The sequence below is a fragment of the Apium graveolens genome, chromosome 4 (assembly GCF_009905375.1).
Source record: "Apium graveolens cultivar Ventura chromosome 4, ASM990537v1, whole genome shotgun sequence".
Classification (NCBI taxonomy): Eukaryota; Viridiplantae; Streptophyta; class Magnoliopsida; order Apiales; family Apiaceae; genus Apium; species Apium graveolens.
The window spans coordinates 80220392-80246474 of NC_133650.1; the positions used below are offsets into that span (position 1 = coordinate 80220392).

The following is a 26083-nucleotide window of genomic DNA, read 5'->3' on the forward strand; positions in this document are numbered from 1 at the left end:
TACAGGAAGTTCAGGAAGGGAAAGAAGTTTTCCAGGAAAGGCATAAGTTCTGATAAGAAGAATTTCAGAAGATCTGAAGGAAGAGGAGGAAAGTCTGACATAGGAGATTACGCCAATGTTAAATGTTATAATTGTGGTGAGAAAAGCCACATATCTCCTGATTGCAAGAAGACCAAGAGTGACAAAGGCAAAGCTCTTGTCACAAAGCAGAAAAGCTGGACAGACACCTCAGACTCTGAAAGTGAGAAGAACTATGCATTGATGGCAAATGCTGATAAATCAAGTTCTGAGAGCAGTTCTGAAGCTGCTGAAACAAAGGTACCTCAGACTACTTATGCTTTTCATACTGATGATATTAATGAGTTGAGAAGATATCTTAAAACCATGTTTGTTAGTTATAGAGATCAAACTTTAACATGTGAAAGATTAACTTCTGAAAATCTTGCTTTTAGGAAAAGAAATGATTTCTTAGAAAAAGAGTTAGTCATGTTCCATCAAACTCAGAAGGATAGAGATGATGCTTTTTATGTTAGGGATGAAGTGTTAAAAATGAATGAATCTCTAAAAACTGAGTTAGAAAAGGAGAGAGAGATTATTAGGACTTGGACTAACTCTGGCAAAACAACTCAAAATTTGCTAAGCAGTGGAAACTGGAAAGAGGGCTTAGGTTATGGAGAAAATAAAAATGAAAAAGGAACTGTAGAAATTAAGCCTGTTGATAAGCAAAAGCCGAAGTTAAAACCTGTTAAGTTTGTAACTGAAAAATCTGAAAATGAGAAATCAGAAGTTAAAAAGGAATTAGCTTCTGACAAACTAAAACAGGAAAAGACAGCTGAAGTTAACATAGGCTTAATGACAAAGAAGCAGCTTAAGCATAAGCTGAAAGATGTTAAGAATGCAAACAAGGTAAAATCACCTAGGAAAAACAGGAATGGAAAGGAAGGTGTGAATAAAAGCAATAACTACAAATCTGTTTCTGATGCTCCTAGGAAAGCATGTCATAACTGTGGAAGTTCTAACCATCTGGCTTCTTTTTGCAGGAAGAATAAGAATATTAACTCCTTATCTTCAAAATCAGGAGTTAAGAGTCAGTCTGTTAGATACAAACCACAAAATCCTTGTTTTCATTGTGGTAGTTTATGGCATTCCATTTATACTTGTAAGGAATATCATAGTTTGTACTATGATTATTATCAAATAAAACCTTCTTTAAAGAAAGTTTCTGTTGTTCCTTCTAGTGTAAGTTCTGATTCAAAGTCTGGTAGTATAAGTTCTGATAAGAAAACTGTTAACATAAAATCTGATGCTAAATCCGCTGCAAATGTTAACAAACCTAAAAAGGCCAAAGGATCCAAGCAAGTCTGGGTCCTTAAAACTAATAATTAGTGGTCTTTTTGATTGCAGGGCAACAGGAAAAATATTTTAGTCCTGGACAGTGGATGTTCAGGACATATGACTGGAAATAAGGCCCTGCTATCAGACTTTGTGGAGAAAGCTGGCCCAAGTGTTTCTTATGGAGATGGCAACATTGGAAAAACTTTGGGATATGGCAATATCAATCTTGGGAATGTCATCATTAAAAATGTAGCTCTGGTCTCAGGACTTAAACACAACTTACTGAGTATAAGTCAAATCTGTGACAGAGGTTATCATGTTGATTTCTTTGCAGAACATTGTGAAATAGTTAGTAAATCTAAATGAAAAGTTGTTCTGAAGGGATTCAGGCGTGGTAACATTTATGAAGCTAAGCTTTCAACAAGTTCTGATGGTTCTGCAATCTGTTTGATGAGTAGAGCCTCAATTGAAGAAAGCTGGAATTGGCACAAGAAACTCTCTCATTTAAACTTCAACAAGATAAATAAACTGATCAAGAAAGATCTTGTGAGAGGACTGCCAAAATCAGTGTTTGCTCCTGATGGTCTTTGTGATTCATGTCAGAAGGCCAAACAAAGAAAATCTTCATTCAAGAGCAAGACTGAATCATCGATTCTTGAGCCTTATTATCTACTTCATGTTGATCTATTTGGTCCAGTGAATGTCATGTCTATTGCAAAGAAGAAATATGCGTTGGTCATAGTAGATGAGTTCACCAGATACACATGGGTGTATTTCTTGCACACAAAAGTGAAACTTCATCTATCTTGATTGATCATGTCAGACGTCTGGATAAATTGATCAAAGATTCTGTGAAAATTTTGAGGAGTGATAATGGCACTGAATTCAAGAATCCGATAATGGAAGAGTTCTGCAAAAATCATGGAATAAAGCAGGAATTTTCTGCTCCTGGAACTCCACAGCAAAATGGAGTTGTTGAAAGGAAGAATAGAACTCTCATTGAAGCTGCACGAACAATGCTTGAAGAAGCAAAGCTTCCAACCTATTTCTGGGCTGAAGCTGTGCAGACTGCTTGTTTTACTCAAAATGCAACACTCATTAACAAGCATGGAAAAACACCATATGAGATGGTGAAGAACAAGAAGCCAAATCTGAAATACTTTCTGAAATACTTTCATGTAGCAGATATCTTCACAAAACCACTGTGTGAAGCTACCTTTACAAGATTGGTAAATGAACTTGGAATGATTTCAGGTTCTTTCTCTAAATCTGCTTAAACTTGTTCTATGTTATCAGACTTTATGATCAGTATTTACAGAATTAATCTCTTTGTGTATTCTATGCTTAATTGATAAATGTTTTTAAGTACTAACTGTTGTCTGATATATATCTCTTAACTCTAATAAGTGATATATCTGTTTAAGTAATCATTCAATCCTATGAGGATAATTGTGCTAGATACTGACCTACTAGTCTTCAATAAACAAATGATCCCATGAAAGAAGTAATTATTTCTGTGGAAATCTTATGACACAAGCAAATTCTGATACTTGAGCTTAGTTTAATTTACTTTATTCATCTTATTACTAAGTCCCAAATTAGAATAATGCTACTCATCTGTTTAAGTTCTGATTCTAGTAAAACTGCTGAATGTACTAAGTGCTGATAAACGTCACTTATCAAAAGAAGAAGAAAAAGAATCAAAGAATAATATCAGGTACTCCTTTGAGATCTAGAGTAAAAATGTGAATGGGACGACCCAAGTGCATAGCTGGTATTAAGTAAATATGCATTAGAAAAGCAAAATATTTTCTTGGTGACTTTTCACACTCTATGATTACTGGAGAAATACTCTGATAATAGCATAAATTCTGATAAGCAGTCGTAACTCACTTACACTGAGAAGCCACTGTAAAATAGAATTTAAAAAGATGCATAAAATTAGCACAAAAACAGTTGAGGTGGACTCATGCATGAACTCATTTATCAGTAGGTTTCAGGATAATGACAGCTCTTTAGCAAAATTTTAATTATGACTTATTTCTAAGATGTACTGAAGTAAATCAGACTTTACTCTTTATTAGTTATTTAGCTTAATGCACACACAAATCACTCCATATGAATGATGAAATTTTTGTGGTGGTGTATGTTCTTTTAGACAAACAGTCACTGTGTCACCTTGCACAAATTCTGAGGACACGTTCTAGTTATATGTTCTGATGATTAAGTTCTGAAGACTATAACTCAGAACTTGTATGAAAACTTACTAAGATAGATATTCCTTGTTCGAATTAAGACATTATGTTCTGATGACTGTTAAGTTCTGGTATAGGTCTAAGTTCTGATTTTTCAGTCTAACCCTTTACTTGACTTATCTGTGAGTAAAATTTGGTAACAGTCTCAGATTAATTTAGAATATGTTGAAGTGGAAGATTAATAGTCTATGGTTAGGACTAATGGCACTCGTCCTTGAACAGTTCACTCTTGTTACATGTGCACATTCCTTTTCAAATGACTGTTATTCTTTTTCAAGTCTAGGGAGACGAGGTAGACTTAACTCTATCTGTCAGCATTAAATATCTTCGCGTCTCCTGGCATTCTCTTGCCTATATAAACAGCCACTTCACATTAGCCTTTCCATCAATATTTTTCACAATCTTAACTTCATATTCTTTTTCAAAAACATCATGGTCCGATTCAACATGTTTTTGAATTACCAAAATTTTCATATGGAGCTAAGCTGCGCCGACTGGCAGCAGGAGTGGCATGTAACTGCCATTCCTGAAGAGATATGGGGCTCTGTCCCACAGGCAGTGCTGAACCGACTTCTGTTCTTCGAGATGGACTACCAGCTTCATCTTGATCGATTGGAGGAGGAAAGGCGGGAAGCTATCCGTCAGCAAGAGCGAATCATTCGACTCGCTATCTTGTTTGTCGAAGATAGGAAGAGGAAGATGACTTAATCTCGTTTTCTTCCTGTTCTTCTTCATCCTCAGCTTTGTCAGGCTTCTTAGCTAGGACTAAAGCTGTTGACGTTAGGTTTAGAAGCTTAGGACAAGATTGTAAAAGTTCTGATGTAATTTCAATTTCATCAATGTATTATTTTGATATATTAATGGAATTTGTTTTTGTCTTATAATCTTGTCTCTGAGAAATTTTGATACGCATTGATAAATCCTGATAAATATTCTGATGATCGTATAAATTGTGTCTGACTTTAAGTTCTGATAATGTTTTATCAGTACTTACTTAACTGATTGATTTTACTCATTCTCACACACAGTTTTTTTTTCAGAATATTGATATTGCAGAGTAAAATATTTAAATTAGTGGGAACAGTTTCAATTTTAAATTAAAACTGATTCACCTTGATTAATGGAATCTAGGTAAGTGGAACGGTTTTTCCTTGAAAAACTGCAAGTGGGTGGTAATTATTCCTTATTTACCGTGCCCATTACTTTTTGCCTTCTCTATGTATAACAGTTGTCAAGGTATTTACCACTACTTTTAAATGCATGTCTGCTATGTGTCCTCAACGGTTATTTTTTTGTGTATAAGTAAAAGAGAGTAAAGATTGTCAAATCTTTTATTTACTTTTAATATTTTATCTCTCTCTTTACTTTTATACTCTCTCATCTACTGACGTCTTCTTTTAAGAGGCATTTTCTCAAACACATTACAGGTTACCGATTTCTTTCCAAACATAATGGCACCCAAGGACATTCTCTTTGATGGAGCAAAGTTTGTTCCTAATAACTTCTCTGCGATACTAAACACTACAGAGGCACCCTCTGAACTTCATTTCATTCAGGACTTTCTCACTAGTTCTGATATTGGGTTTGCTCTAACTGAGCCTACATCCATTTCTGGAGTTCAAGTACTGGAGTTTTGGAGGAGTGGAGTATATGACAATGGTGGTGCTCAAGGGTCCCCAAGTATAATATTTTCATCAGGGGAAGATGAGTATGTTGTGACTTTGTCTACAGTTAGACAGGCATTACAGCTACCTGAGGACTGTGTTTATTCTACTGTTGATGACTCAGTTCTTCAAAACATGATGGTTAGTCTGGGATATGAAGGAACATTGACCAAGCTTGGACAGTTGAAGAGATCTTTCATAAGGAGGGAATGGAGTTTCTTCTTTGATTGCATTACCAAAGCTTTCGCCAACAAATGTTCAAATTTTGATGCAATTCCCATATTCAGCCAACAAATCGGGTATGCACTTCTAAATCACACTGATTTTGATTATGCACGAGCAGTCTTAGGTTTTATTGGGGATAGGATGACAGAAGATCGCAATACTGTATATTTTGCAAGATTTTGTCAGCTTATTTATAGTTTTTGTTGTAATCAGCCCCAAAATTTTGGTGATCTAATTCCATCTTTCAGAATAGCTAAGAGAGCTTTTACTGATTTATTATCTTCTGATACTAAAAAGGCTATGTTAAGACCCCTCTTAATACCTTTATCTGTCAAACAAGCCTTAATCACCTATGATCCTGTTAAGTACACTGCACTTTATCCTGATGTTCAAACATCAGAACCTGGTTCATCAGCACCTACCACCTCTACTCAACCACCTCAAACCTCTCAACCATCTCTCAGAACATATCTCAAGTCATATGTGAAGCCTACATCTTCTAAGCCAAAGAGAACAAAGACTGTTTCTCAAACACCTCAGAAGAAGAGAAGGATTACTTTGAGAGATGAATCAGATTCTGAAGAACAGATTCTTTCTTCAGAACCTGTGGTAAATGTAGCTGAGAAAGCAACTTCTCAGAAGGATTCTGATATTGGGGGTTCTAAGCTTCTCAAAAGGCTTAGACGAATGACTGTTCCTGAAACTCCAAAAGAATCCAAATCAAACAAGAAATACAAGAAACAGAGGGCACAAAGGCCAGTTTCAGATGATGAGGAGGAAGCAGCTAAGGAAGGGGATCAGGAATCTCTGATCTCACAAGAAAAAGAATGTGCTCCAGTTACTTCTTCTCCATCCACTCCATCTCAGGAAACAGTATCTGACAAGGCTAATTCCCCTTCTGTGTCTCTTGGTAATCAAGGCACAAGTGCTGATAATGCTGATCAACACTTAGTTGTGCCTGGAGTAATTCTCTTAGAAGCTCCAACAACAACAAATCTTTTGCCAACACATGTTCCTGATGCTATTCAAACTCCGAAATTATCTAAGTCACCTTCTCTGCATCTAGACACTGATGATCAGACTTTAGGTGAGCATCAGGATATGGCTGTTGATCAGAACTTAGCATCAGATCAGCAATTAGAGGATGCTGACGCCTCCATTGCTACTCACACTGCTATTATATCAGATGATACTGATTCTATAAGTTCTGATGCTACACATGCTGGAGATACTGGTGATGCTGCTCCAACTGCAGATACTGATGCAGCAGGTCCTTCAGGACATATTCCTCTTTCTAAGTCTGAACTAGTAAAGAAGTTTGTTACAGAGGAACCACCAGTGCCTTGGAGTGAAACTCCTGCAGGTCAGGAGTGGACTAAGGAATGGAACTCAGTTTCATGTATTCCATCTGCGTTACATCTTACTGAGCACTTGACTAAAGCTGATGAAATGTTAAATTCTGATGATTTCAAAACCCAGCTTCGTGTCACTGCATTGAGTACTAAACATCTACAAGGTCTTCATTCAACCACTCATGCAGAAATACACAAGATTCAGGAGAACTTTATCAAGCAGGAACAAGTTTGGAAACTTGATAAGAAAAAGTTCTTTCAACCTTCTATTGACAGGATTGCTTATATTGAGAAGACTCAAGATCGTCAACAAGCACAGATTGATCAAATTCTGCAAAATCAAGCTTCTCAGCAATCCCAACTGACTGAAATCCAATCTTCAGTGGAATTGCTTATCTCTCTTCTACTTCCTGCTGATGCCAAAAAGGGGGAGAAAGTGATTAAGTCCAAATGCAAGGATGACAAGACACTGCAAGGAAAGGATGATGAAAAAGATGACCAAGGAAACTCTGGAATGGGTGAAGGTCATAGTCAAGGTAAAAGATTCTCATCAAGAGATGCTGAAATTGCAAGTCACAGGATAAGTTCTGATACTGGGAAGAGAATAAGTTCTGATACTGGTAAAAGAATAAATTCTGATGAATTTCTAGATCTTGATGAAGAAATGTCAAGACAGTTATTTCTTCAAGAAAATCCAGGAATGGACTTGGAAAGTTTAAAGGAAGAAGAAGCTAGACTTAAATCAAAGAAAGCCACATCTAAATCTGAAGCTTCTGGTAAAAAGTCACTTCCAAAACTGAAAGGTATTGTGATTAAAGAAAAGGCACAAACTGAAGCAACATTTGCTAAATCACAACCAAAGATAGATCCAAGATCCAAGGGTAAAGAAAAGGTTGGTGAACCTGTTAAAGTTTATGTACCTCCTGAAGATGAAGAAATTACTGATGACAAAGATAATCTTGCTCTGACTTCAAAAAAAGTTCTTAAAACAACCTCTGACATGGCTCAAGTTGTTCAGAGTCAAGAAATTGTAAGTTCTGATATTCAAAAGAAGCAAGTAACCTCTGACACAGCTCAAGTTAACTTGATATCAGAAGAAAGATCAAAAACACTCCTACCAGGATTCACTAAAGCAAAACAAACTCAATCTTTGAAGACTACTGCAAGTCGTTTTGAAGCTAGAGTAGTTACTGGAAAGGAAGCAAGAGATAAAACTGGATTGGGAAGTGCTGATGAAAGAAGAGTACACAACACTACCAATGATCCAACTTCCTTGAGTGAACCAGGTATTGGAGCAACTCCTGAAAGATTGAATCAACTGGAATCTGTACAAATGGTTTACCATACCTACTTGAAGGAACACATCTTGTTGTATTTCATGACAGATGGTAGGGTATATCATATAAGACAAAATGCCATTCCATTGAAGTATTTTGAAGAATTGGAGCATGTATTATTCTTACTTCAAGTGGATGACAGATTGACAGGGACTGCTGCAAACTATTTGAAAGAACAGATTCAGAGACAGAAAAGACTTTATTCTGTTAAGTCTGACAGCATATATGTTCCAAAGTACAGAAATCACAATGGTGATATTGTTGATATGAAGCCTAATACTGCACAGATCAGAACATATCTTGGTATTAAGGGGCTTGAGTTTAATCTAGAGTCTGACAAAGCCTATGTCATAAGACTAGATCAGGAGTTGAGAAAAGCAAAGATTAATGATCTCAGAGCCGCAATATTTCAAACTGGTGAAGATACTGCAGAGCTTAAAGATGTCAAACGGAGAATGATTGATGAACTCAGATATGCTGAGAAATGTTTGTTGAAGAATTATCTCAGAACAACTCCTGACATCAGAAAGATCAGAAAATGATGAAGCCAAGTCGAAGATCTACAACTACTTAAATTCTGATGGGTATACAGACTAAAGTTGTTATCAGAAGTTGAATTGGTAAAAGCTTTAAGGACTGTAAGTTGTAGTTATCTTGTCTAATTCTCATGCATTTGTACTTAATGTTTTTGACATCATCAAATATCTGTTAAACTTGTATATTTTGCTAATTTACAAGTTGGGGGAGATTGTTAGATATATTTGATAATGTCATGGCTAATATGTTTTATGTTTAGATTTCAGATCTTATTTGAACAGGACAAATCAGTACTTAACTGATCAGTACTTATACTGGACGTCAGGACTTAAGGGATATCAGTACTTATGTTATCAGGAGATAAGCATCAGGAGATAGATATCAGAACTTAAGTGCTGAAGGACGATCAGATAAGGACAGTAGCTGATTAAAGTTAAGAAGATCAAGATAAACATAAGAAGAGATATGCATGAAGAAGGAATTCCATAAAGAATGGAATACTTGGAATAAAAGATATCTGATTGATATATATTAGGAAGCAGAATTATATTCCATATCAATTAGCGATTATCTTGTAATTGTGTAATATATAAACACAGACATAGGGTTTACACTATAAGTGTTATCATTATCGAGAATATTATTTAACTGTAACCCTAGCAGCTCTCGTGATATTTTGTTCATCACTGAGAGATAACAGTTTTAGATTGTAACAGAGTTTATTGTTTCAATAAAGTTTGTTTTCTGTTACTTAAGTTCTTGAAGTTCGATTTGATTGTAATAAACACTGTATTCACCCCCTCTACAGTGAAAGTGTGACCTAACAGAAGTCAAGAGCAACTATATGAAATTACTTTCCAGCCGGCATTGATGAAAAAGATTAGAAGATGTCAAGAAGGAATTATGGAAGAAGAGTTGGATACTTTGACAGGAGAAGAGTTGTGTACTCAAAAAGATAGTCAAGGTTTATATAGGTTTTCATCCAGAGTTTGGATTCCTGATGTAACAGAGTTGAAGAATGAAGTATTGCAAGAAGCACATAACTCTAGGTTTTCTATCCACCCTGATAGTACCAAGATGTACCAGGATTTGAAGAGAAATTTTTGGTGGCCAGGAATGAAGAAGGATATTGCCAATTGGGTAAGTAAATGTCACGTGTGTCAGACGGTGAAAGCAGAGCATCAATGACGAAGTGGATTGTTACAACCTTTGGAGATTCCCCAATGGAAGTGGGAAGACATTGCTATGGATTTTGTAGTGGGATTACCAAAGACGAGAGCGAATCATGATGCTATTTGGGTAATCATTGATAGATTGACTAAGTCGGCACATTTCCTTCCGATTAATGAAAGGTATTCGTTGGAAGGGCTAGTGAAGTTATACTTGGATGAGATAGTTACCAAACATGGAGTTCCTGTTTCAATAGTGTCGGATCGAGACCCGAGATTTAATTCCAGGTTCTGGACTAAATTCCAAGAGTGCCTAGAAACGAAATTGAATATGAGCACCGCCTATCATCCTCAGACGGATGGCCAAAGTGAGAGGATGATTCAGACCATAGAGGATATGTTGAGAGTTTGTGTTTTAGATTTTAAAGGTAATTGGGATGAGCACCTACCCTTGATTGAGTTCTCGTACAATAACAGCTACCATGCCAGTATTGGAATGCCACCTTATGAAGCTTTGTATGGACGGAAATGTAGTTCACCATTGTACTGGGATGAGGTTGGAGAAAAGAAAGTGTTAGGTCCTGAGTTGGTTCAGCAGACCAAAGATGCCATAGTGTTGATTCGGAAAAGGTTAGAAGCAGCTCAAGATAGACAAAGAAAATATGCAGATTTACATAGAAAAGACATGGACTTTGTGATAGGAACTCTGGTGTTACTAAAGGTATCACCTTGGAAAGGGGTAGTACAATTTGGTCAGAAGGGTAAACTTAGCCCTAGATTCATAGGACCCTTTGAGGTTTTGAAGAGAGTGGGAAAGGTCGCTTAAGAGATAGCGTTACCACCGCAGTGGCAGCACATTCATAATGTGTTCCACGTATCTATGTTAAAACCCTATGTCCCTAATTCTAATCAAGTCATAGAATATGAACCGATTGAGCTTCAACCAGATTTGTCCTATATAGAACAACCGGTTCAAATCCTAGACCGTAAGGAACGAGTCCTTAGGAATAAGTCAATTCCTATAGTAAAAGTTTTGTGGAGAAATCCTCGAGTAGAAGAGTCTACATGGGAATTAGAGTCAGACATGCTTGATAAATATCCTCATTTGTTTAGTTGAGTTAGATTCTGGGGACAGAATCTTTTTAAGGGGGAAAGTATATAACGACTCTTATTTTTTTATTTTTATTTTATACTTGGAAGTGTAATAAAAGTTTAAGTAAATAAATAAAAGATGCGTATTGATTTTGGCAGTGATTATTGATTGTTATTTAATTAATTATAATTTGTTGATATGTGGGATTGGAATTATGTGATTTATTGGTGAGTTATGTGATTTTATTTTGCTTGTAAAAGTGATTTTATTGTAATTTTAATTCCATAAATATTTGGGTTGTCTTTAAAATTTGTTTTCTAATTTTATAATTTCAATAATTATTTTTAGGACTTTATAAAACTGAGAAATCAATATTTTGTTAAATATTCATTTTAAATGATTTTCTGAGTATGTTAAATGCTAAAATCCATATTTAATTATGGGAATATTTAAAAATTATGAAATTTATATTTTATTAAGTTCGTATTATTCGGAGAATTTTAAAATTATTTTGGGAATTTTCGGGAATCATTTCATGCGCGCGTCGTTTCGTTATTTATCAAAAAACGGGTATACAGCGCAACCCAGAATTGTTTTAAAATTTTGAAACTTATGATTTAAATAACTTCGGGATATTTGTATCATATTAACCCTGTTTCGGCGATATTCTGATTAATACTTATTTATAAATTGTACCCTTAAAAATAGATTAAAACAGCGTGTCGGGCTTGCAGTCAGTTAAAATGAAAATAAAACGACACGTATCCAACAAAGTTGGACACGTGCCGTGTGTTGGTTAAGTCAGGAGGCTGAGTAATCAGTTGGGGGAGGGGATAAACATCACTTTTCTTGTCTCTGTCTCGACTGTCTCTCAATTCTCTCTGTTTTCTCTCTCGAATACTTCGAGTTTGCTCGACTTTATCTTTTCGGTTACCATCTTCTTCCTTTTTTGCTTCCCTGGGCTTTGTTCCTTCTACTGTTTCTTTCCGGCTTATTTTTCCGGTGAGCCGCTGCTGTTTTTCAGTTTGGCTTGGTTCAATTCTTGCTCAGTTGGTATACATATATATATATGTGTGTGCTCTGTGTGTGCATATGTACTGTGTTGTGTGTGTTGTGTTGTGTACATTGTGTGTGTGGCGGCGCGTGGCCGTGTATGCTGCGGTTGCTGCTCTGTGGTTCTCTGTTGTTGGGCCTGTGCATTCAGGCCTTGGTTCTGTTGTTGGGCCTTACAGTTATGTTGACTGTTGGGCTTGTGGTTTGGATTTTGTGGGCTGTTTATGTTCTGTTGGGTTGGATTATTGCAGATTTTAATTTTTTAAATTCCATTATTGCAGGGAATTATTGATTAATATTCGTGATATTAATTATTCGTGTTGGAATTGGTTTTCAAATAATCGGTATAATTTATTTGGGAATCCGTAATATATCGGACGCCAATAAATTGTGTCGCCATTGACGATGAACTTCGGTGAGTCGACGGTGGACGGTGATGACGATGTTCTGAGTCCTAAATTCTATAAATAAATAAAATAAAATAATTATGTAAATTATGTTTGGATTTAAATAACTAATTTTGATTGGTATTGGGTTGTACGGAATAATGTTGTGGATTGTTGGGAATTGTTGACGTCGATTATAATCGACGGGTAGTCTTATAAATAAAGAAGTTGCTGCCAAATTTTTCTAAAATATATTTGTAATCGTACATAATTATGTTTTACGTGTTATCCCTGTTTATGTTCGAGAAATGTAATTACATGATTATATGTATAATAATGAAACGAGTCGGGTTGTCGGATTTGGGGTTATTAGGATTTGAGGATATCAAGCATGTTGGTATAACTAATTAGGGTATTCTGTAATTGTAGATCCCAGTCGAGTTGTTCCAGGATCAAAGTCAGTGTGAAAGCTATTTAGGGTTGTGAAGCGTTGCAAGGCAAGTACCCCTGACCACTATTTTATGGTTCAGTGCATATGAATAGCTAAATGTTTTATTCTCGTAATGGAACAGAAACGTTTTAAGTTACGTATCCCCTGTAGTTATAAAATTATTGTTTTCAAATTGTTTTGGGGAAAAGTAACTTCAAAAGGTACCTGTCTCAAATGGAATGATTTGCGAAACAAATTTTATATGTGTGCTGGCTAAATAAATGATTTTGATAATGAGATAGGTACAAGTGTTTTGAAAACTGGATAAAACGGTCAGATATGGGATACATTTGGGCCAGAGTAGGCCTATTGAGGTGGCGTAAGAGGCTAATTCGGTTGCGCGCATTATAAAACCGATTAGTCCAGCAGGTCAGAGACCTAGCTAGTCTCTGAGTTCCAGAACAGGTAAATGGGATGGTAGTTAGAGCCGTCTGGTGTTGATAGCCTGATCAGCTGTCTTCACATATCCGCTATGTATCTGATTAGGATTTGTGAATTATATAAGAGTATGAATGATTGATACAGCGGTTTTATAAAATGATTAGCATGCTAAAATTGGACTCTGGTATTACACAGCACACTACTATGTTGTTTTCGCAAAGCATGCTAATTAGTGATATCCAGTTATTTTGATCATAATTATGAAATGTTGATATTATGATTACAGCTCTGTTCCCATTATTGTTACATTACTGTTTTAATCTGTTATTCATATTTGGTACTGCTGAGCGATTATGCTCACCCTTGCAAACTGTTATGTATATTTCGCAGATGCCTAGAAGATCAGTCAGACCGACTTGTGTTCCCGCCCCTACTGGTCCCGGCTCCTCTGAGGTAGTTTGTATCAGACCATGAGGTCTGAGGAGTTGCTGAATAAAGTTAGTGTGTCTTAGATATTGAATAAAGAGTTTGTAATAGTGAGAACCTGAATTATACTTGAACCTGGATCGGATCTTGGTTCGGGGTCAAGTTAGTATATTTTAATAATAATTCTGTTGTTTATATTTTTAATAATTGTGATTAGTGACGTCAACTCCTGACCCCGGGGTTGAGGCCGTCACAGTTCCTCTAGTAAAATCATGCTTCAATAGGAAATCTAATAGTGTGTCATACCAAGCTCTAGGTGCTTGTTTTAGTCCATATAGAGCCTTGAGTAACTTATACACAAAATTTGGAAATTTTGGATCCTCAAAGCCAGGTAGCTGTTGCACATAAACTTCTTCTTCTAGCTCACCATTCAGAAAGGCACTTTTGACATCCATTTGATACACTTTAAAATTTGAATGTGCAACAAATGCTAGAAAAATTCTTATAGCTTCAAGTCTTGCAACAGGAGCAAAAGTTTTATCATAATCAATTCCTTCTTCTTGTGAGTAGCCTTTTGCAACAAAGCTTGCTTTATTTCTGGTAACTATACCATTTTCATCCATTTTGTTCCTGAACACCCATTTTGTTCCAATAATGCTTCTGTTCTTTGGTGCATGAACTAACTTCCAGACTTTGCTTCTTTCAAACTGATTCAGCTCTTCAGGCATGGAAGATATCCAGTCAGGATCCATTAGAGTTTCATCAATTTTCTTAGGCTCTACTTGAGACAGAAAACATGCATGTAGGCACTCATTAGCAGTTGCACTTCTAGTCCTCACACCAGCAGTAGGATCACCAATAATTGCTTCTCTAGAGTGACTTCTATCCCACTTCCTTGTGTGAGTTTGTTGACTTGTGCCTTCATTATTTTTTTCATCATTGGTATGACTGGTAGATCCTTCTTCTCTTTCTCCCCCTGAGTTTGTGCTGTCAAATTTAGGTGTTTGAGATGAGCATTTATTCCCATGATTTTCCAGTTCAGTAGTCTCTTCATTCATCAACGGTTGTGCATTAACTTCATCTTCTCCATCGGAATCACTATCAATGTTGAGGTTTTCAAATGCAAGGGCTTCAACTTCATTACCATTAAGGCATTCTAAGCCTGGATACTTGTCATCATCAAAGGTCACATATGTGCTTTCCATGATCTTCTTTTGATCAATCACATAGACTTTGTAGGTTGTTCTTTCCAGTGAATATCCCAGAAAAATTGCTTCAAAAACCTTTTAGGCAAATTTTCCCACATATTCAGAGTTGTCTTTCAAAATGTAACACTTGCTTCCAAACACATGAAGATGCTTGACAGTAGGCTTTCTCTTAGACATGATTGAGTAGGGTGACTTGTCATGTGCCTTGTTAATGAGACATCTGTTCTGAGTATAACATGCAGTGTTGACAGCCTCTTCCCAGAAACTTGTTGGCAACTTGGCATCTTGCAACATTGTTCTAGCAGCTTCAACCAATGTTCTGTTCTTTCTCTCAACTACTCCATTTTATTGAGGTGTTCTAGAAGCTGAGAATTCGTGAACAATGCCTTTGCCTTTGCAGAATTCACTTAATATAACATTTTTGAATTCTGTTTCATTGTCACTTCCCAGTCTTTTCACACAATTGTAATCTTCAGCCTGTTTTTCTATCTTCTTGATGTGCTCAATCATGATATTTAGAGTACATAACTCTACCCAAGTGTATCTTGAGAAATCATCCACCATCACAAGTGCATATCTGTTCCTTGAAATTGATAAGACATTCACTGGCCCAAACAAGTCCATGTGAATAAGCTACAAGGGTGCACTAATAGAATTCACAATTTTTGACTTGTGACTAGATCTTTTCATCTTTCCTTTCTGACAAGCTTCACAGACTTCAATTTGAGCAAACTCCAGCTTGGGCATGCCTCTCACTAACTCCTTTTTGACTAAGTTGTTAATTGCCTTGAAATTCAAGTGAGACAGCTTCTTATGTCATAGCTTGCTTTGTTCTTCTGATGCCTTGGTGTAGAAGCAGCAAATACCATCTTTATTTATTGAATCCAAGTCTGCAACAAACAAGCTTCCTTTCTTTGCTCCTTTCAGAGCAATTTCACCAGTTTTCTTGCTGATAAAGGTGCATTCTTCTTTGTTGAATAAAACTTCAAAGCCTTTGTCTGCAAATTGGCTAACACTGAGAAGATTCACCACAAGACCAACTACTAGTGCTACATCATTAATGACAATATTTTCAGAAACAATCTTGCTATATCCTATTGTGAATCCTTTGCTGTTGTCTCCAAAGGTCACCAATGGGTCGGCTTTCTCCTCAAACTGTGATAGCAGGGCCTTATCACCTGTCATATGTCTGGAACATCCATTGTCAATGATCCATATGACTTTGTTCACTTTGCCCTGCACACAATAAGATTCAGGTGTGTTTAGTGACCCAAGCAGTGTTGGGTACTTTCTTCTTGTTAACTGATTTAGCAAAAGTATAGTGATTTGTTTCAGATAAAATAGAATTCAATGATTGTTGTGCACTATCCCTTTCTGATGCAGACTCAATTTTTAATTCTTTAAGGTCTACTCTCAGTTTGTGGCAACTCTTCATCACTTTCAAGTTACAAGGGTTGCAGTCAAACTTATCACAGAATGAGTAGGGATCATTTAAATCTGCTTCATTGTATTTGCAGGCTCCTTCAGTTAGCTTACTAACACCCTTTTTACAAAGATAAGTTAGATGATTTGCAGAGTCACATTTTTTACACTTCTTTCCAGGAGCATCCGTAACATAGGTCAGATTATTGCTTTTGTTTATCCCCATTCTTCCATTTCTATTTTTTTTCTTCTTTCTTGCATCTTCAATCTTGGTTTCTTTGACATGAGTCTTGGTACTTTGATTGTTCATAAGATTTTCTTCAGTCTTGGAAGATTGAATTGAATTGGTATTCCTCTTTTCATTATCCTCATCTGCAATTTCTTGCTTGATAATCAATTCTTCTTCACTGAAGTTTATCTCACAAGTCTTAAACACAGGTGACCCAACATTTTTCAGCATTGCTGGAATATTTTCACTCTTTGTTGCTTTTCCTCTGTCACCAGTGTTTTTTCTTCTTGTTGTTTAAGGTATCATAATCAAGAACAATAACAATATTTGTACATGGTTTGATTTTCTCATGGTACTGACCAACCAATTCAGATGCATTCTTAAAGGACTTCAATTTTACTTCACTTTTCTCCAGTTTTTCTCTTAGCACAGCCTCAATCTCATTTGCACACTTGAGCTTGTTTTTCAGATAACCATTTTCTTGTTTCAAGGCTTCAAGCTCCCCTTTCAACAATTCAAATTCTTATGTTTCACTTTCAAGCTTCTCATTTAACTTTGTTAATCTGCTAACTTCTTCATTAGCAGCAACCATGCTTGTATGAATGTGAAACATTTCTGTGCTCATCTTTTCAACAGTTTCCTTATGTTGATTCACATTTAAATTAGTGGAGGTAAGAGTTGGTACCTATGATTTAGATGAGGATGACTCTTCTTGCTCCAAGGCCATGAGTGCATAGTTTCCTAGATCTTCATCTTCATCATTTTCAGAGTCATCCCAACCTTTACATTCTGCAATATAAGCTTTGCTTTGCTGTTTCTTCAGAAGAGCTTCATACTTTGCTTTAAGTTAAAGATAAGCTTTATCTTTCTTTGCCTTCTTGGATTTCCTGCATTCTGTAGCAAAGTGGCCTAGTTCGTCACAACTGAATCACCTTATATTAGATCTGTCAACATATCCAGTTTTGTAGCCAGTCTTGCTATCAGAATTATACTTCCCTTTTTCCTTCCAGCTGCTATCTTTGTTAAAGGACTGTCCTTTACTTTTGAAGTATCTTGGCTTCCTTACTCTAATGTTAAAGAATTTTCTAGCCAAATAGGCCATTGACTGATCTAGCTCATCCAGTTCTTCAAGAGTATAGAACTCATCCTTTTCCAACTCTAGTATGACTTGCTCCTGTGAATCAATTGTTCTCTGCTCACTTGTTGAGGCAACTGGAATATGAGATCTTGGTTCATCATTAGATATTTGACATTCATTTACTATTAAAGCACTTGAGCCATTTACAACATGTCCTTGGACATATCTCAATGATTACCTTTGAATCATCTCTAGTTCATAGGTTTTGAGAATTCCATATAGAACTTCCAGAGTTATTCTGCTCAAGTCTCTCCCTTCCCTAATTGCTGAGATTTTCTATTCCAAATGATCAGGAAGAGTAAGCAAGAACTTTAGATTCACCTCTTCAGCTTCATAGTGTTTGTCATGAAGCTGTAAGTCATTTATCAGCTTATTGAATCTTTCAAACACTTCAGTAATGCTTTCCTTAGTCTTAGCCATGAAACCCTCATACTATAAAATCAGTATCCTTCTTTGATTAGATCTAACCTCCTCAGTTCCTTCACAGAGTATTTCAATCTTCTCCCATATTTGCTTGGCAGTGTCACAGTTAACAATATTGTTGTACATCATATTATCAGGTGACTCAATCAATATCAATTACAAGCTGCTATCCAGGGAGACTTTCTCCTTTTTTGCGTCATAATACTCAGCTGGATCTTTAGGAGCATAATGAGCTGGTATGACCATGTCTCCATCTGTAGATTTCTCAACACTTGCCACAGGAATGAAGGGTCCATTCTTGAGGATCTGAATATAGAGTGGATTGGCCATCTTGATAAACAACATCATTTTCTTTTTCCAAAGAGTGTAGTTGACTTTGTCAAAGTTAGGAATTTTGATGCTACTGATTTTCTGTGTATTCATTCTTCCAAGATCTTGAATCTGTTTATTTTCAGATTTTGCTCTGATACCACTTGTTAGGTAATGAATCACACACAGAGGGCGGGGGGGGGGGGGTGAATGCGTTTTTCTGATTTTAGGCTTTTCTTAAAAGTTAATGGTTGAACAAAGTAAATTAAATCTTGTATAGAAAAGTGTTCATGCAGAATCTAAACTTGCAGAAAATAAAGAACAAAGATCTTTAAAACTCACTTCATTTTTATATTAAAAATTAAGACTGTTTTGCTACAAAATTTCTAAGCTCTTTGATGTTAAAGAGTTCAGCTTCTTCTTGAGAGTGATACAAGAGATTTGATCTAAATTGTTACTTCTAACTAGAGGCCCAGTGTTAACTTTATAACTCAGTTAACTGCTGGTTTACACAGTGGATAATAAACATGCTATTAGCTTTTCTAAACTGTCACTTATCATTTCTATTTATAGAAAAGCAAATCTTCCATTTCTGGCTTAGCATATCTTTAGCATACCGTGTTCACTTTAATCTTCCTCTGTTAGTTAATCTTTTCCATTGATCATGCACACTCTTCAAACTGCTTTTTATAGACTTGTCAATTTAGCTGTTGGATTGTTTGTTGATTGTTTATCTTGAATATTGAACTGATCTGCAATTCTGTACTTTGAGACTATACCTCAAGATCTCCAGTTTGAATTAATAGAACACTTGACATCTCGATAAGTACATAGGCTTATCGAGATCTCTAGCACTCCATATTGAGTTTGGCTTGTAGAGGTCTTCAGCTTGTCGAGATCTCTAGTCTTCACATCTTCACTTTGACTTATCGATAACTCAGAGTTCTCTACTGAATGTAGACTTGTCGATAACTCTAAGTTTTTCTAGTGAAGGAATGACTTATCAATATCTCCAATCTTTATTTCTTCAATTTCGCTTGTCGATATCTTCCTGAGTTCTCTAGTAGCTTTCCTGACTTCTCCACTCTGAATTCATTTATTTCTTCTATCCCGGTGGATATTGCTCATCCGTCGAGTAGTGATTGTAACCCGACGGATGTGCCTAACAGTAGTCATCCGTCAACTAGCCAAACTACTATTCCGATGGATGTTCCTCATCCGTCGGTACTCTCTGAAACTTGAATGACTTCTCGATAAGCCATTCTGGAGTTCTCGAATGACTTCTTTATAACATTAAATCTGTGACTTGTAGAGATCTTGACTTAGGATATTTTTCTCCAAACACATTTATTCAACTCCAAACTTCTTCAAAATTCTTCTGAGACATAATCTTCTTGATCTTCTTCCAGATAGAATCCTTAGGCTTGATACTGCTTTAGGAAAAAGACTTCAGTCTGCTCCTTTGCATTTTTACAGACTTTAAGTGTTACAAGTACAAAATACAAATTTAGATAATAATACAACTTACTCAGGGTTGACCCCAAGCTTAACTGATTACTGAAAATAACTGTTCATTAATCTTCTACTCAGATCAGATGTCCATTTGACTTGCTTCATACTATGATCAGAGATGCTAATGACATTGTTATCTCCAGTAATCTTTGACATCATCAATTATATATTACAGCTGGTCAACTGGGAAAATAGAGTTAAGCCAATTCAACATCAAGTTTATCCCCCGGACGATAATAAAAGCCTAGGCTTTGGCTGAATTCGTCATGGAGTGTACCTTCCCTGAAACCTGCCAGCCTCAACCAACCTAAACCTATCCGAGAGCGAACAAGAAACTTCTGACAAGAACACATGGACATCATACGTCGATGGTTCGGCAATAGCGGATAGATACAGGGCATGTCTCATCCTGTCGAGCCCGGACGATTTTACAATCCAGCAAGCAATAACTTTCGCATTCAAAGCTACAAACAATCAAGCTGAATATGAAGCATTACTCTCCGGACTCATACTAGCAAAATCTCTTGGGTAACAAAGTTGGTCATCCACAGTGATTCCCAGATTGTGGTCAAATAAACCAATGGAGAATACATCGCGAAAGACCCCAAGCTAGCACAATATCAAGCAATGGTGCGAAGTATCCTGGAAACCATCCTGGATACCACAATTCTACAAATAAACAGAGAAGAGAACTCCAAGGCAGATGAGCTCTCCAAGCTTGTTCAGAACACTTCGGATCTAAGTAGTTCGGTCTCCTTTGTAGAGCTCGAGGCACCTAGCACAGATCGAGCCAAAATCTTATGCATCAGCAGCCCGGATAACTGGATGACTCCCTATATAGCCTACTTGAAAGATGGAACCCTATCAGAAGATCAGAACAAGCCACGCTACCTCAAACATAAAGCTGCCCGTTTCTTCCTTGAAGACAATCAACTATATAGGCAAACCTTCTCAACACCCACTCTTAAATGTGTTGATCCGGAGGAAGCTGATTATTGTCTCCGGGAGGTTCACGAAGGAATTTGCGGGGATCACTTAGCTGCCAAAACCCTAGCCTACCAAGTTATCAGACAAGGGTATTACTGGCCAACTATCCACGCAGATGCGGTGGCATATGTAAAGAAGTGCAGCAAATGCCAAAAGTTTAGCAAGTGTGCCAAAGTAGAGTCCAAGTCTTCTGGGGTCAGTACTCTCCCCAGTTCCCTTAGCTGTTTGGGGGATTGACATTATGGGTCCTTTTCCTCGAGCCAAAGAATATTTACGCTACGTCCTAGTGACGATTGACTATATGACTTAATGGGAAGAGGCTAAAGCCATGCAAACCATCAATCAACATGATTGCATAAAATTCATGGATTCGATCGTGATGTGGTTTGAAATCCCGATGGTTTTAATCTCGAATAACGGACCACAGTTTGTTGGATAAGATTTTGAAGCATACTTGAAAGAGCTCGGCATCAAGCATTAAAGAGTATCCGTGGCCCACCCCCAGGGGAATGGACATGTAAAAGTAACCAATAGGACCATACTCCGGGGCCTAGAGAAAATTTTGGAAGAGTCCAAGAAGACCTGGCCAGATGAACTCCCGAAGGTCTTATGGTCCTACAGGACCACCCCCAGGACAGGAACCGGAGAGACTTCTTTCAAACTTGCCTATGGCACCGAGGCTCAACTCCCAGTTGAAATCGGATCACCCTCCCACAGAGTTTTCAATTTCGATGAAGTCTCAAATATTGAAGGCCTTAAAACCAACCTGGAACTTTTAGATGAAGTAAGAGATCGGGACGTGCAAAAGATGGAAAGCTACAAAGAAAAGACAAAACTTTATTTTACGAAGAAAGCCAAGGTTAGAGAATATGAAGTGGAAGATCTGGTACTCCAGGACACTGAAGCTTCAGACCCAACAAATCAAGGCAAACCGCAACCCAACTGGGAAGGGCCTTACAAAGTTAAAGAGGTGTTGCACCCGGGGACATACAAGCTATATTATCTCAATGATACTGAGGCCCCGAACACCTGGCATAGGGCCCGATTAAGAAAATTCTACCAATGATTAAAAAGGTGCACATTCTGGGATCATCTCTATGGTAGAACTATGATATCTTTATCTCCCAATCAAGTGATTTAAATTCTGTATCCACACGCCCCGGAATGTAATTTCTACTTTATTTTTTTAAATGAAAAACCTTATTTTGAGCACCCTATAGCTTAGAATGGTTCTATTCTCTTCTTTTATTGCTGCTGTTGTATGCGCACCTAAATGCATAACCTTAAAAAATTCATAACTTAGAAACATTTCTAAAATTTAAATTTACCCCAATGAGGGTCAACAACAAGTCACAATCCATGTGTACTTAGAAGCATTTTTAAAATTGAAGTTTTACCCTAACCCGAGGTCAAAACAAGGCACAATCCATGTGTATTTAGAAACATTTCTAAAATTGAAATTTTACCCCAACCCGGGGTCAAAAAAAGGCACAACCCATGTGCACTTAAAACATTTCAAAAATTTAAATTTACCACAACCCGGGGTCAACAACAAGTCACAATCCATGTGTACTTAGAAGTATTTTAAAATTGAAGTTTTACCCTAACCCGGGGTCAAAACAAGGCACAATCCATGTGTACTTGGAAGCATTTCTAAAATTGAAGTTTTACCCCAACCTGGGGTCAAAAATAAGGCACAACCCATATTTACTTAGAAACATTTCTAAAATTTAAATTTACCTCAACCCGGGGTCAACAACAAGTCACAATCCATGTGTACTTAGAAGCATTTCTAAAATTAAAGTTTTACCCCCAACCCGGGGTCAAGAACAATGCACAATCCATGTGTACTTAGAAACATTTCTAAAATTGAAATTTTCATAAGTTCTAACGTGGTAACAAAAACAAAAGACAATAAAATACAAACAAACAAAGCATAGAATAAACTACCCCGGGGAAACCGACCCCTGTTAAACCAACGTACATACAAGTTAAAAAAGCCTAATGACTTAGTTCATAAATACTTAAAAAATCAAAGTCAAATTATAAGGTACAAAGGCCAAACGTATCAATCTTCGGTTGTCGGCTCGGGGGGGGGGGAAGGAGGTTGCTCCGGATCATCCTGAAGAAGCGGTGGCTGCTGAGCTAAGGGAGACTCGGACACAGGAGGAGCGTTAGTTAATGGTCCAACCCCGGACTCTTTGGCCATGATGACATTAGCTTCATTCTCTAATATGGTCTTATCCTCAATGTACTTCTCAAGGAAGACATCGATGGTGCCTCCGGGGTTGTCGGCATGATACCGGGAGGCAACCCTCCAGCAAATCTGAATGTTCTCCAACGCCTTCTCATTCAGCTCTTCAAAATAGTCAGGATTTCCCCGGAAGCTGGCCAAAACCTCATCCGGAGTAGTCTTCGCAGCCAAATCTTCCCTCAGTTTCCGGTTCTATACCCTCATCTCCCTGACAAAAGCCTCAGCCTGATTCTGCCTCGCCCTGATTTCATCCAAAAGCTTCTTGTGAGCCTCAGCTTCCTTCGCATTGGCCTCTTTCAGCTCCTTCACCTCCCAGGCCAGATTTTCAACTTCAGTCTTGGCGACGTCCCCAACGTCAGCCTTCGCCTTTAGAGTCCGGACAATGGCCACCAAGCCAGCAATCCGGGAGTTGGCCTGCAAACGATTACGCGTTAAAACAGAAATATACAAACGCAGAAAAAGATAAGTACGAAAAACAAGGTAAATACTTACAGCAGTAACATCATCCTGCATAGAAGCAAGAAAGTCCTCGAGAGGCTCCCTCCGGTACTTCCTCCTTTCGGCAGTGGTGGCGTAATTTTCAAATAACTCCTTCTGGCGAGTCTCCGGAGTAAAACTAGCCAATAACGCCTTAAAAGTCTCGGGTGTGTCCGGAGCCAACTTGGTAGCAACCTTCTTTGAAGCCCTGCTCCCGGACCCCTCAACGCTCTCCTCCCCGATCTCCACAGGGGCTTCCTTCCTCTTCCTTGGAGCCTTGTCCTTGTCCTTCTCCTTTTCCTTCACTGCCTCAACCCGAGGCTCATTGATCTGGATGGTAGTTCTCCCCGGACAAGTAGCCACGGTCTGTCCAGCCTCGGAACCAGCGCCACCATCTTCAGTTTCACCAACCTTCTTCTTACCGGTGTCCAAGCTATTCGGACCCCCCATCCTCCTACATCTCGCAGCCAAATCCTTCAATTGTGCAAACATGTTGCTCAAATACGGTATCAACTTCAGAATACCTGAAGTGAAAACAAATCAAACATTAGACCCGGATAAAAGAATACGACAATAATAAAAAGCAAGTAAAATGCTAAGAAAGGGAGACTTACATCCGGCATCATGCATATTCACATTATTGTTAAAAGTGTCCCGGTCCACTGCGCTCCGAGTGCCCCACAGAAGGCACACCATCGTGAGAGCACCTTGTCCGAGCCGCTTCCGTTGGACCGGAAATTTATCTGTGGAGTAGCATGAACTGTAGATCCCCCCCGAACAAATATGAACTCCCGGTGTCAACCCTTAAGGGAAGTTAGCATGCTAACTGGGAGAACCATCTTGTTGGACGGAAACCCATAATCCTCAATCCGGAACAGTAACTCGTATATCGGCCTACTTGGGGATTTCTTAATCCTAAAGAGATGGTGGAAGAGTCTAAAGGTGGGCAGGTAATCTTTAGCATGACTGCAAGCTAGGAACCAACTATTCCACTTCACCAAGATCGGGGCCAACCGAGTGAAAGGAATCCCATACACATCCCGGCAGAGGGACTTAGTGAACTAGTGCAGGCCTAAACGCATACCCAGAGGTGCTATAAGGGTATCCCAACATAGCCCCCCGCCGGTCTGTGATAAACCCTCTCATGGGCCTCCGACCATCTCCACTCATACTCATCCCCGAGGTTAAACGCGAGCCGGAGTGCACTATCTACCTTGGTGTCAGTATTCTTCTCCCCGATCTCTTTGTGCACGGGGCCACACTCATATCTAGTCCCTGGGGCATTAAAGAACAACATGTCCATGGCTGACTCATCATATGGCTCTCTCTCATCTAAGCCCTCCGAGCCCCTATAAACCTCAGAAAAATCTCTATAATAAAAATCGAGGGGTTTAGGGTATCACCTACACTGAACAAAGTAATGATCCACATCCTCCCAGGACCCATCCTCATTGGACTGAGTACCCCCGGGGCCCAAAACTAAGGTCTCGACCAATACTTGGACCGGTCTCTCTGCACGGGGAGGCATTTCTACGTAATCATTACTGTAAGACAAAAAGGAGGAGCTATGTTCTATTTCGCATATGAACTCGGGTCTATCCGGATTTCGCTTTTTAAAGTTCGCTGTTTGCTTAAATCTTCTACCGTGCATATACTATTTACATATATATATGTTATTATATATATATATTATATTATATATATATATTATATATATACGTACCCCGAAGTCAATGCCACACCTGAACCCAAACACAAAAACAAAAACCAAACAAAAGAAGTTTAGAAACGTGTATTATGCAAATTAAAGATCAAGAACAAGATTTATACAATATACATACAATTATCGCCAAAAACATAAGCCAAGAACATACCCCGGATTCAAAGCAAAAAATACAAGAAAAGTAAATGAGAGTAAAAAACTTACAAGAAGCAGGAAAAATGTAGAGGCTTCAAACGAAAAAGTTCCAAGAATCTTCAGTAAAATCTCTGGTTTTTGCTCTCAACGATGTGTTCGCGTAAAAGAAAAAATAAAGAAGGGGAGAGGTTATTTATAGAACAGAGAAGAGAGTGAAATGTCATGTGACGTCAACAACACGTGGCACCTTTTTATTTCCATTGAAAAATGTAACTGCCAACAGTTATTACCGCAGGGTAGTCATGTCGTGGCGCAACTTTTCAGGAAAAAGAGGGGGAAAGGAAACGTTTCACACTCATATATATATATAAATATAAATATATATATATATATATACATATATATATATACACATCTGTAAGACCGGGTGAAATTCCAACAGACTTCTGACAACCCAGATTTTTAGCCGTTACTTTTCAGAGTCCGGTCAAATCAAGGACAACCAGTCCTTATCCATCCATCCTTATCCCGAATTTTAATTTCAAATCAAAGAGACTAGCCAA

At 37.7% G+C, this 26083-nt stretch overlaps 1 protein-coding gene across 1 annotated transcript; it reads left to right on the plus strand.

Annotated features, from left to right (window-relative positions):
• Window positions 1-20571: 20571 nt before the first annotated feature.
• On the plus strand, window positions 20572-21997 carry LOC141718668 (uncharacterized). The gene is made up of 2 exons (XM_074521047.1): window positions 20572-21126; window positions 21437-21997. Exons 1-2 carry the CDS (start codon window positions 20572-20574, stop codon window positions 21995-21997), a joined length of 1116 nt encoding a protein of 371 aa, XP_074377148.1.
• The last annotated feature ends 4086 nt before the right edge of the window (window positions 21998-26083 follow it).